General features: G+C 46.9%; 1 protein-coding gene across 6 annotated transcripts in view; it reads left to right on the top strand.

Annotated features, from left to right (window-relative positions):
• GLI2 (GLI family zinc finger 2) overlaps nucleotides 1-12,357 on the top strand; it is a 198,867-nt gene extending 186,510 nt beyond the window's left edge. For 5 of the 6 annotated variants that reach the window (XM_062607126.1, XM_062607127.1, XM_062607128.1 and 2 more), the window contains 4 exons: nucleotides 929-1,093; nucleotides 5,131-5,412; nucleotides 8,482-8,818; nucleotides 9,860-12,357. In XM_062607126.1, coding sequence (XP_062463110.1) covers nucleotides 929-1,093; nucleotides 5,131-5,412; nucleotides 8,482-8,818; nucleotides 9,860-12,216 — 3,141 coding nt within the window. In that variant the 3' untranslated portion in view covers nucleotides 12,217-12,357. The remainder of the gene's footprint in view (nucleotides 1-928; nucleotides 1,094-5,130; nucleotides 5,413-8,481; nucleotides 8,819-9,859) is intronic. The other variant, XM_062607129.1, reaches the window with a different exon arrangement.
• The last annotated feature ends 276 nt before the right edge of the window (nucleotides 12,358-12,633 follow it).

Here is a 12,633-nt window from a genome sequence, read left to right as displayed (position 1 = left end):
ACTTTTCAATGCTCCCAGCTGAACAGTGAGTGCAGCATTTAGCTAGAAGAGGGCGTTGCATTTCTTTAAACTTCTTCCAGTGTTTGTAAGTTCCCATTTGTTTGGTCAAAAACTGTTTAAGGTGGCTTTCTTGGTTTGAGATGAAACCCTCCCCTGCTGCAGACAGGGCAGGTGCAGGCAGAAGCCTCCAGCCCAGCCAGAGTGAAGGGTGTCAGTACTTACATTATCCAAAGCCTCACCATGTTTCCTAAGCTGCTCCTTCTCGTTGTGTGGGCAGCTGGGTTCCTTCCAGTAGGAAGCTTCCTGGCCTATTCTGTCATCCAAATATCCATCTGTCTTCAAGACTGAGAGTCTTGTTTTTTAAACTGGTAATGTCAGACCACCTGACCACAGCATCCTCTGAGGGTAGGCCTAAGCTGTAATTTGGGAAACTTCAAAGCTTGCTAGATTTCTGCTTGTGTGTTAAGAGAATGGTCTGGCATCTCTAGTGCTGGTGCTATTGAGATTGCAAGGCTGGTCACACTGTCAAGAAGCTGTCAGTTGTCTGGTGGGAGGGAGAGGTCCTCCGCTTCTGAGTGTGTTAGCTGCAGACAGATGGTGGGAAGGGCTAAGAGAGCCCTTGTAGGAGTGGAGGGGTGTTCAACCCTGCTGGAAAAAAGAGTCTCTTGTTGAAATGTCAGGTGGGTACCCAACAAGGAACAGCACCTTAAATATGACTCACTGCTGAAACTCTCAGCCAGCCTAGGGAAGTGAGTTCTCCCAACAAAGTGGATGTTGTTTCCTAAAACACAAGTCCTTTAAAGGGAAGTTAAAAAGAAAGAATGAGAAACAGATGAGAAGGGCTTAAGCAGGGGGGGGAATAAATTTTTTCTGGTTAATTAATCACTCCTCTTATGTTTTGTTTTGTTTTGGGTTTTTTTTATTTTAGTTTGAGGGTTGCTCCAAAGCCTATTCCCGTCTGGAGAACTTAAAGACACACCTGAGGTCCCACACTGGAGAAAAACCTTACGTCTGTGAACATGAAGGCTGCAATAAAGCCTTTTCCAATGCCTCGGACAGAGCCAAGCACCAGAACAGGACACATTCCAATGAGGTAAGCCTGGGCTCACCGCAGCTCAGTGGAGGGTTGGGTTTTTTTATTTTGCTCACAATAAACATACACTTTACACGCTGGACTCATGTAAAAAGAAACCCACTGTAATGAGAGGTTTTTCTTATTTTTTAATGGGATTTATTTTGCTGGAAAGCCAGACCACATTAGCTTTATATTTCTGAAAGCAATGTTTGAAACCATAAACAGATGTTAAAGTACGCAAACTTTTTAATTGGCTTTGGAAATTAAAAAATGCATTTCCAGATTTATAATTTTTAATAGTGCAAATAGGGTTGTACAGTTGTGCATGTGGTGTTTAATGTTACTGTGGAGCAGACTTGCAGTAGTATAACTGCTACCCTGGATCCTGATGCTCTGGAAATAATACTCCCTCCATCGTTTGATGTACAATGACAGAGCACAATGCAATGCTTTGTTAACCTTGGCTAATTAAGACTTACTATTAGTAGTTGCGGAGCAGAGGAAATTGCCTTTATTGTAACGTGTGTGATGGTCTGTTGCAATCAACCACAGCCAACGATTGAAATTTATATTACCGCTAATTAGCTGACAGGGGAAGAAAAAACAACACTCCAAAGTTCTAATAGTGTTTGCAGCCATGAAGAATTTAGTGTGTAGCCTAATTTGCAGCAGTTAAATATAGACTATTGGAGAATGGAACACAATTGGTATGGATGACAGCTTTTCAAAGTGATGCTGTGTCTACAAAGGGCTTGTTGGGAGTATTTCTGTATCTGGCATAACAGGTATCGGTGATAACCAAAACTTTTTAGGTTTCAGAGATTTTGTTAGAGTCAGAATAAGGACTCAAAGTCTAGGATGCACTTTCGTGCTGTGTGATGCTGAGATGTACCCAATGAATGACTCAGATCCCAGTGTTACTTTAATTGGTTTGGATATGAACCTAAACATCAGAATTGTCCTTCACCAGCAGGACACAGGTTAAAATTAATCCATATCCACACTGGCACTGGGTAGTTTAGGACTGGTTTAAGGCTACACCAACCTTGGGGCCAGGAGGGACCAACAAGGTGTGCAACTTCCCATTCACTCAGCAGCCTTCAATCCCAGTAACTGGTGTTTGACTAAAACATCGTTTGCTCTCTGTTAATGCTTCTTCCTCTGAAAGGTAGGCAGTTGTGATTTAATCTCACACTTCAGGTATTAGAAATTGCTTGTTTTCCAGCCCTGGATACTTTCTCTGCCTTCCTCCAGTGCTGGATCCAATGTCCAGTATTGCCATTTCCACCTCATAACACTACAGTCTTCTTTCTCATAAGCTGAATAAGTAAGTCAATCAAGCCACTGAAGATTCCCTTTACTGCAGCATTTTTTCCTGTCCTTAAATCCATTTTACATCTCTCTTTCATCCCTAAGGATTCTGATGTGGATGGATCAAGCCTACCGCTACAACTTTCGGTGCTGGATACAGACTCACTTTGTCCGGTTTGTGCACAGTGAAGCAGTACATGAGCTGGGTTTTGCCCATAGATCACTTGAACATGGCTCTCTAGAGCTTTTCCAGGATCCTTCCTAGGGAGGCCAGAGTTTCTCTTCTTGTTGGGCCACCTGGTGTCCCCATGTCCCTACATGCAAAATTTTGGCTTTGGCTGTATTATTAAATGTAATTTCTTTGATGGGTTCAGTTTCCCAAGTGATCCTCCTTGATGCAACACAGGCGTGCCTCAAGACTTGTGAGAGATCTGTAGGAGGCTGTGTGTAATGGTTCTCTGGGCCATATATATTTGATACCCTTTTTTTGAGGAACCTACAAAATGATCCTTTGCAACAGGTGGCATCCCTCTAGGCAAAGCTCATTGTATTGGGCAGCAGACCCAGGTGAGTGAGAATCCTGCAATCAGCTGTGGCCATGACAAATAGATTAGCAAACTGCACTGAGACCTTGGCTCACAAAACCACATGGATACAAAGCAGGAGTTTGTGGCTGTGAATATTTCACATTACCCATCAGTAACTCTGTTGTGGTTCCTAGCTACCTACTAAGTATTTCCCTCAGCTTGCAGTGTTTACATGGGATACACCACATTTTCAGAGTTAGTCATTCATTAGTCCTGTAAGGGGGAGGTTCCAGGTTCCCTGTGTTTGTCTCCATCATTCTTTAATAGGATATAGGTGTATGGTACAAACATGCTGCAGTTCAAGGCTTGGGATATATTACCGCACTGGCTTTTGTTTGACTGCGGAGATGTCCTATGTGTTATTTCATTTTAAACTTTGAGTGATTATTTGAATACCTTCAGGGGATACCTTCAAAGTTACTACTGGGAAAAAGACTTTCCTTCCATGACCGGTCTCCAGTGCATATACAAAAGAGTGGCACAAATTCACAGCATGCCGAAGACTCAGTGACATTTTTTCCAATTCAAGCTAAACATGGGTAAAATTGCAGAAATTCAGTTCTGCTGAGTGCCTCCAGTTCTCCCACCTTGAGAACTGTCATGTTGTATGTGTATGGGAGTAGGAGGAAGGCATCTGAGATATCCAAATTGTCAACTTCAGTAGGTCATACACTGCATTAGATCTCAAAACCTAGGTAACTCAGGGGATATATGAAGGCACACCAATAAAAAAGCAGTTGTGCTCAGTTCACTTGCAGGAGCTATGGCCTGATGAAGAGGATAGTAATGGTGGTGGAGTGTCTGCTGTCCAAGCAACAGCGATTGTTTTACCCTAATAACCAGTTTCTGAAAAATCAGAACTTTAGTGCTTAAAGGGTCTTTATAAAAAAATTTTTGAACTATTTTATGTAGAGTTCTTTAGCATGTGTGGTGGGGCTTCTGTTCTTTAGAGTAGGTTTTAATAGCACCAGTAATAATTCTATAATGCCTTGTCCAAAAGGTTGCATGAGATTCATAAACGAACTATTTTACCTTCTATGCTTTGGTATACCCAGCTTTACAATTTTTAAATATTTACATCAGTGGAGTGTTACGAGGATTTAGTTTGTTCAACTGATGTGACAAGATCAGTCAGGAAGCATGCTGTTGAATGAAAACCAGACTTCCAATGTTTTTCATGTGACGATGCTGGCTTTCTCCAAAGAATATATAATCCTTTGTATTTTTACACTGAAGCTTCTGGATAAAATTGCAAAACAGGTAAAAAAAGAGAATAGGAATGGTCATTTTGGGTAGCCTTCAAACAACATCCATCTGTTTTTTTTCATGGACCTATCCTAGTGCATTGGCAGAAAAATACTTGGAGTAGCTGTGAGGCTGAAAGCGGAACTTGTCATGAGTTCAGAGCTTCCAGCACAGCAGCACCAGCTCAAACAACTGCAGCACTAATACGCTTTGGATTTGGAAACTCAATAATAAAAAAAAAGAAAAAAGTTGAAAGACAAAAAGTATCTGTCTGCTGACTTCTGTTTTCAGAAGTGTGGCTTCAGCCTTGTTTTCCTGTGGCAATCAATGATTCATGAATTTGGGACTAGAGTGCTATCGTCTGAAAAAAGCATTGCATGCCTGTGGTTAGTTTTGCACAATAACAGATTTCAAGGTGACAGGTGCTGGAGTGGTATGATAGATTGGGTAGGGCGAATCCAGTCTGGCTTGGTTTCCCTGGAATTCCATCAGCCAGAAGATCTCGGACATTTTCTCTGAGTAGGCCCCACCTTAGCAGAGAGAATGTGTTCTGCTCAGTCCCTACATCACCTCCCTCCCATGCATAATCAGGAAACATTCCTGTGGCTACCCAAGCAAACACATACACGGGAAAATAATATTAGGAAAATATTTTATGAATTCTTTGCTGTCTTTTAATCCAGAAACTGAAAACAAGGTGTTCAGCCAACATAAAATGACTGGCCAGGTCTGTGTGGATCAGCAGCAGTCCATATATCACATCTTAGTGATCCCAGTCTTACAGAATCCTGCAGAGCAGATGCTCCACATTTTGCTGCTGCCAGCTGCTATGCACATTGTATTTGCTTGGCCCATACACTGGAATATTTGGACTTGTTCTAAATATAACCCAAGATTTGCTTCTATTGACAGAAACCCTACGTCTGTAAAATCCCTGGCTGCACAAAGCGGTACACAGACCCTAGCTCCCTCAGGAAACACGTCAAGACCGTGCACGGGCCTGATGCCCACGTCACAAAGAAGCAGCGCAATGATGTTCACCCAAGGCCACCTCCGCTCAAGGAAAATGGGGACAACGAGGCAAGTGCCAAGCAGAGCAGCAAGGTTTCAGAGGAGAGCCCTGAGGCCAACAGCACCACAAGGAGCACGGAGGATTGCTTACAAGTCAAAATGATAAAGACGGAGAATTCTGTGGTAAGAGCAGTTGCTCTTGGCAGAAGTGACACGGCCCCTAGTTTCTCCAACGCAGTGGGGGCATGAAGCATTTGCATGCCATTTACCTCTAGGGGCAGTTGCCCTTCACCTGCCAACACCCTAAAGTTCATGTCCAGAGATGAAGCTGCAAGTCAGAGCAAAGTTCAGTACATTTTGTGCCTTCCTACCCAGCGTCACAAATTCTCACCCTTGTAGTTATGGGGGCCATGTGATGCCCAGTGTTGAGCTTGGCCTCCTTGTGCTGTTAAAGCTGGTAAAACTCAGAGCATTTGTGGTCAAATGAGCCTTACTTACCTCACCAATTTTAACTGAGCAGCAGCTGAAGCAGAAGTCCTGGCTTAAGCGGTCCCTTTTCTCCTCCTCATGTCCTTCACTGGTTTTCTTTCCAGGCTGCTGCTGCACAGCAGTTTTCGTGGCACAAGTTTGTTGTGGGCTGTCTGATGTAGCCGGTGGGAATAAAAGTAACTGGTTTACTTTTGCTGGGATCTTAAAGCAATTTCAATTCCATACTCAGAAACACAGAATCTCTGGGGTTGTCAGGGACTTCTTGTGATTGTCTAGTCCAACCTCCCTGCTCCAGCAAGGTCAGCTAGAGCAGATTTCTCAAAGTACAGGAGTACTGTAGTCTACAGGAGCACACGACTCCCACATGCCACAGAAAACTGTAGTGGGATGATGAGGCAGGGAAGTGAAACCAAGAATAAACATGGGAGCAGTGCTGTGGCCCACAGAGTACAGGCTTGCAGTCAACTGTGGTCACGTTTTACAGTCCCATGAGTGACCACCAGCAGAAGCAAAGGCCATTTATCAGCCTCCTGGCCATTACAGCACCTTCTTAGTAGGCAATTGTGTGGTCGATGGTGCTAATGAGGTGTTTACAGTGATGGGTCCAAACACAATCAAGTCTCTTCCACCCCATACAGGGAGCCCACCTGCTCCTCAGCCCACCACTGCTGGTGGAGGAGATGGATCATTGCAGCACGCAAGTCACTTTAGCCTTTTGATGTTTTTCTTCACATTCATACTCAGAAGTTCTGATCTGCTGCACCAGCTTAGAGTGAGGCAGGGTATGGTCTGGATACAGCAGTAAAGACATTAACCTGCAAAGGAGGGTGTTCTCATAGTCCCCAGACTTCTCACTAGCGCTGAAAGGACTCTGAGCTCCAAAGCTTTTGTTGATTTGAATCCAGGCTGAAAGATTGTTATTCTTATGAACAACATGCCCTGAAGCTACAAAGATTTTTCTCAAAAATGTTAAGGGAGGTGTTGCTGGACACATTACTAATGAGCAGCATGTTTCAAAGGAGCTGTGGATTTTCACATCCAAAGTGTCTCTAAATGATTGAAGGAACAGTTTTACTGTGATGAGGCTCTGTATTGGGTTACAAAGACTGAGTGTGAGAACCACTGGACAGAATGACCTCTCTCCAGTACTCTTGCTCCATGGGTTTTGCTGTTTTTTAACTATGAAAACATGGATGCAATCACTGCTCCCCACCCTGTTTGTCTGAAAGTGTGAGGTTGTTTTCCTAGGGCTCTGTGCTCCCGGGGTTGCAGTCAAGCAGTCTCTCTGGCAGCAGGGCCATGAGCCGGATATCCCTGTCCGCTTTCCCCATCCAGATCTGTGTACTTGTATACATCTACCAGGCAACATCTGACCTGGCAGGTCCATGTCCATCTCCTGTTTCCTGGTTAAGGGTAGGGTGGTGGTAGGGGTGAGATGTTTCACTGGTTCATATCACTCCGAGGCCTATTTTTGGGTCTCATCCCAGACAGATGGAGATGGGTAGGAAGTCTCTCCTAGGGTTTTTTATCTGGGCCCCAAAAAAAGGGTAGGTAGGGAAGATGAGGTACAGGAAGGGGGTGGGGAATGTTGGCAATTTGTGTTGTATTCTGCACTCCCCTCTTCCTCTTTTTACTAACATGGTCCTTTCTGTTTCTGATGTCTTTGTCCTAACAACCTGTTCTTTATTCCCACTTACCCTTCCTTACTCTACCTTCCTAAGGACAGTCGGTACTAAGGTGAGCAAAGAAATCCTTTGTATTAAAATAGCTGTATAAAGCATGGTCTCCTGCAGACCTCCTGTCTCCAGCTAACCCCCACAGGGTGCAGGCAGAGGCATGGGGAGCAGTGGGGAGGGGTAGAGGATATTTGCTTGAGTGCAAAAAGGGGGAGGACACAGTGCCTGAGGATTCCCTTTGACAGCTTTCTTCCAGCATCACAGCCTGCTATTAAATCCTGGGATTGCAGTCTCTGTCATCCACATTTAAGGGCAATGAGGCCATCAGAGGCAGTCAGCCCTGCCCATAGGGACTGCTAGAGAGCAAAGTAAAACACTGCATCACCCTGCACTCCCACTTTGGCTTGGGGCAAAGTACGTTGCCTTTTCAGCACTCCCATTTTTTGCTGGAGCATGGGCCTGGAGCAGAGAATCCAAGGCATCCTGTCTGGTAGCAGTAAGGTCAGACCATTTAGTGTCTGCTGCAAATAAGCTATTCGATGTGATATGCAATTCCTAATGTAAATGAAATAAATATTTATGTTGCTTATCTGCCTTACCTGCAAGTGGGAGTTTGCAAACAGTGAACCAGGTTTTTATCCGACTGGGAAGTTTGTCAGCTAACCTAATTATATGTTAGGGTATTTTAAAGACAGAAATACATCGTGTCTGAAATACTTAGGCCTTGATCTTATTTTAGATAAGCTGGTGCTTGCCGCAGTATACCTTGCACAACCAGGTAACGTGATGATTTTCTTCGAGAAGCCTCTGTCCTTAATCTTTTGGAGGAACAGCATTTGGATTCTCTCCATCCTCCAGTTGAATCTACTGTAGTTTTTCTAGCTGTGGGGTTCTGCCCTTCCCTCCAACCCCAGGGAAGTTGCCCCTGCCCTCTGGTAGAGCTGAGATTCTGCAGCAGGGAAGGGTAACGAAAGGGGAGAGCCTGTGATAGGGCACAGCATGTGGAGCCTGCTGGGGATGTTGGGCTTATGTTTTTTTTCCATCAATGTTTCCACCTGCCCAACTGCCTCTCTTTTCCCTCCCCAAGATGTGTCAGTCCAGTCCTGGTGGCCAGTCGTCATGCAGCAGTGAACCGTCACCCCTTGGCAGCACCAACAACAATGACAGTGGAGTAGAAATGAACATGCACAGTGGGGGAAGTCTGGGAGATCTGACAGCGTTGGATGACAATGCTCCTGTTGTGGACTCAACAGTCTCATCTGGTAATTCAACAGTCAGCCTGCACCTAAGGAAACACATGACGACGATGCAACGACTTGAACAGCTGAAGAAAGAGAAACTCAAGACAGTTAAGGATTCCTGCTCATGGGTGAGCCCAGCTCCACAAGCCAGAAACACCAAGCTGCCTCCCATCTCAGGAAATGGTAAGCCCTGGTTGTGGGCCATCTGCTGTAGGAACCCTCCAGAGTCTGACTCAGGTTTCATAACAGAGAGTCTGCCCTGGAGGAGCATCATTTCTTATTGCCTCTGAGTCAGCCCTTGCTGGATAGAGATGTCAGGTAAAATGCAGAGCTTGGGTGTAAGCACAGCCATCTGGTGATGTGCAACAGAAGCCCAGATGCTGAGTGCTATGGAGCTATGAAGGGAGTCAGAGGTGTTGGTGTCCATGTTTCTGGGCTTGCGCAGGACCCAGCCACAGCTGTCTTCACTGTCCTAGTGGTAGGCGCAAGACTGCTTGGGTTTGTTCGAGAAGTAACAGTTCCCCCCAGGGCCAATGTGCCTCCTAGGAGACTGCTGGAGCACAGCAGCAATCCAGACAAGCCCTCCATCCCTGATCTTGCTCTGGCAGGCCTTTTGTCACTTTGAGAGCTCCTGGCTGTTGCCTGCAGCTTCATATGCTAGTTTCTTCCTGGTTGGGAATTCCTGATAAAGGTTTTTTTATGAACCCTTCAGTGCTTTAGCTTTGCCAGGAAGTCCCAAGGCATAGGGCCTGGGTTATACTAAACCTTGGGGCTTAGTATATTGGAGCTTCTTGGTGTACTCTGGGAAGAGCCTTTGAATGTCAGCTCTTGGGCTCTCAGCCTCCTATCCCTGACTGCTGTGCATCTGTGCTGGTGAGCAGCTGTGGTTGTAGCTATGTGCTGTCCCTTTGGCTCTGTTCACACCAGTCCTACATTTTCCTTCTAAGAGAGGCCCATATGGAGGCACTTCCTCAGCAGCTGAGTGTCAGTGGGGTACACATTGCAAAGACTGCAGCAGGGACTTCTTGTCTTCTCCCCTCAGCCTTCTTGCTCTTTGTGCATGGACACAATGCTGGAGAAGAGGCTTTGAATTCACTGGCAGCAAATGAAATTCACTGTCGTTCCAATAAAATATTTGGGGTGTCTGTATTTGGCACTAAGAACACTACCAAGTGAAATTTCTCAGCTAACTGAATCTTTTCTTCCCTGTAACCTTTCTCTCAGGCTCCATTCTAGAAAATAGTGGTGGTTCTTCTGCTACGCTGCCTAATCCTAGAATAATGGAGCTGTCTGTCAGTGAGGTTACGATGCTGAACCAACTCAACGAGCGCCGTGATAGCACAACAAGCACCATCAGCTCTGCCTACACCGTCAGCCGCAGATCATCAGGGATCTCCCCCTACTTCTCCAGCCGCCGTTCCAGCGAGGCTTCGCAGCTTGGGCACCGTCCCAATAACACGAGCTCTGCTGACTCCTATGACCCAATTTCGACGGACGCCTCCCGTCGGTCGAGTGAGGCAAGCCAGTGCAGCGGCATGCCGGGTCTGCTGAACCTCACACCCGCTCAACACTATAGGCTGAAAGCCAAGTATGCTGCTGCCACAGGGGGCCCTCCCCCAACTCCCCTGCCAAACATGGAGAGGATGACCCTGAAGAACAGGATCTCACTAATGGATGGACCAGACCCCACCTTGCCCTCCATCCGCCTCCCCCCAGGACCCAGGCGTTGCAGCGATGGTAACACCTATGGCTATCCATCAGCTGCCGCATTTCCCCACGAGGTGCCAGGCAACTGCACGAGGAGGGCAAGTGACCCAGTGAGGAGACCTGCTGGAGACCCCCAGGCCCTCCCACGAGTTCACCGCTTCAACAGCACCAGCAACATGAACCCCTTCCATCCTCCACACCCCGCAGACAGGAGGAATTTTGGCCTCCAGAGCTATGGGCGCTCGGACGGGAGCCTGCCCCGGCACACCTACTCACCCCGGCCACTGAGCATCAGTGAAAACATTGCCATGGAGGCCATGTCTGGGGAGACGGAGGCGCCCATCGGAGATGATGACATTATGCTGCCAGATGACGTGGTGCAGTACATCAAATCCCAGAGCAATGGGACAGCAGTTGAGAGCACTTCCATGGGGTATAGCAATGAGATGCAGAGCTTCCAGGGAAGCGGGAAGCTGCAGCCTCCAGCCTTGCCCAGCCAGCGCAGGATGGCTGTGGCTGAGGCGAGCCTGAGCCACTTGGGACCCATGATGGCAGAGTGTCCCATGAGCTTTGATGCTTCCTCAGACATGAATAAAAATAACATGCCGGTCCAGTGGAATGAAGTCAGCTCAGGTACAGTTGATATGATGTCTAATCAGTCAAAGCAACAGTTTTCACAAGGGAACTTAGCAGTGGTCCAGCAGAAGCAGAACTTTGGTCAGTACCAGAACTACAACCAGCAGCAGATGCAGCTGCCGGAGAACAGTATGAACGTAACACAGCAGAGCTTTATGCAAAGAAATGTGAGCATGGATGGCCAAAGGCTAAACTGTATGCAGCTGCGGCAGCAGCCAATGAGCCTAGGCACTGGCATGAACCCTGATCTGGTTGTGCACACTGGGTATAACCAACCTCATCAGATGCTGAGCCCCAGTGCAATTAGTGGCAACCCAAATCAGATCGCTCCTTCTTGTAGTAGCATGTCAGCAAAGTCTGGACCCCACCTTCACCCTCAGCAAATGGATATGGCAACTGACCCTTCTTTAATGGTTGGCAGCAACAGCGAGCACACAATGTTGGGCCAGGTCATGCACGAGCCGAGCCAGCAGAACTACTCGGCTCAGGCAACCCACCTGAACTTCCCCATGGCTCAGGAGGCCTTTCATCAGCCCGTCATGACTTCCAGCCAGCCCAGCTTTGAGCCTCAGCAGAACATGATGGGCTCAGTGGCGCAGGCGTATGCACCCGGCATGGTCCAGCCTCATCCTCCGCCAGAACCCAGCCCAGCCAACAGATCCCGAGGCCTCCGCACTGTGCAGCAGCTGAGCTACATGAGAACTCCCCACCCTACAAACAATATTAGCCCAGGCCAGGAGGCAGCAGAGGCCGTGCATAAAAGAACCAGTGACATGTTGACAGCACCAGCCCAGCAGTGCATGGACAGCACAAGGGAAAACAACTTGATGTACTATTATGGTCAAATCCACATGTACGAACAGAACAGCAGCTTTGATAATCACACGGACTGCCGGGTCAGACAGCAGCAGTGTGCACTGAGCAGCAAGCCGGCCACTCTGCCTTCCCCGGGTGCGAACCAGGTGTCCAGTACGGTGGACTCGCAAGGTCTTGAGCCGCCCCAGATAGATTTTGATGCCATCATGGACGATGGGGATCATTCGAGCCTGATGTCTGGAACCCTGAGCCCCAGCATCCTGCAGAACCTCTCCCAGAACTCCTCTCGCCTGACGACTCCACGAAACTCTCTGACACTGCCCACCATACCCACAGGAATAAGCAATATGGCGATAGGCGATATGAGCTCCATGCTAACCACGCTGGCAGAAGAGAGTAAATTTCTAAACATGATGTCATAACAGTAAAGCACAAAGCCTTAGCTCTATCTAAGGGGCTCTGCATGAAGCAGTTTTATGAATGTGCTTTTCAAAAATAATCTGTTTCAATAGCATAGGGGTTTTTTTTATAAGTATTAAATACATTAAAGGGATTCAAAATAATTCTTTTTTTAAAGTCTCTGTACAGAATTATGCAAACTATATCCAGGCAGTTCAGCACCACATGGGTGCACCTCTAGTATTATTTTCTGGCTTGGTTTCCCAGAGCACTGAACAGTATCACCATCAAGCTAGGAGACAGCATGAGCGTGGTTAGAGACGAAACCCTCCCTCCCCAGCAGCCCTTTAAATAGCACTCCCCACCATTTTCCCTTAGTTATGTTTGCAAAAACTCACATTTCAACCCACTCCAGAAAGAAATGGGAGGATGTGGTTTTG

This window comes from Pezoporus occidentalis, unplaced genomic scaffold, assembly GCF_034315485.1.
Source record: "Pezoporus occidentalis ecotype Australia unplaced genomic scaffold, CSIRO_AGI_Poc_V1 ctg12, whole genome shotgun sequence".
Taxonomy (NCBI): domain Eukaryota; kingdom Metazoa; phylum Chordata; class Aves; order Psittaciformes; family Psittacidae; genus Pezoporus; species Pezoporus occidentalis.
This window is presented reverse-complemented; position numbering and strand designations above follow the sequence as displayed.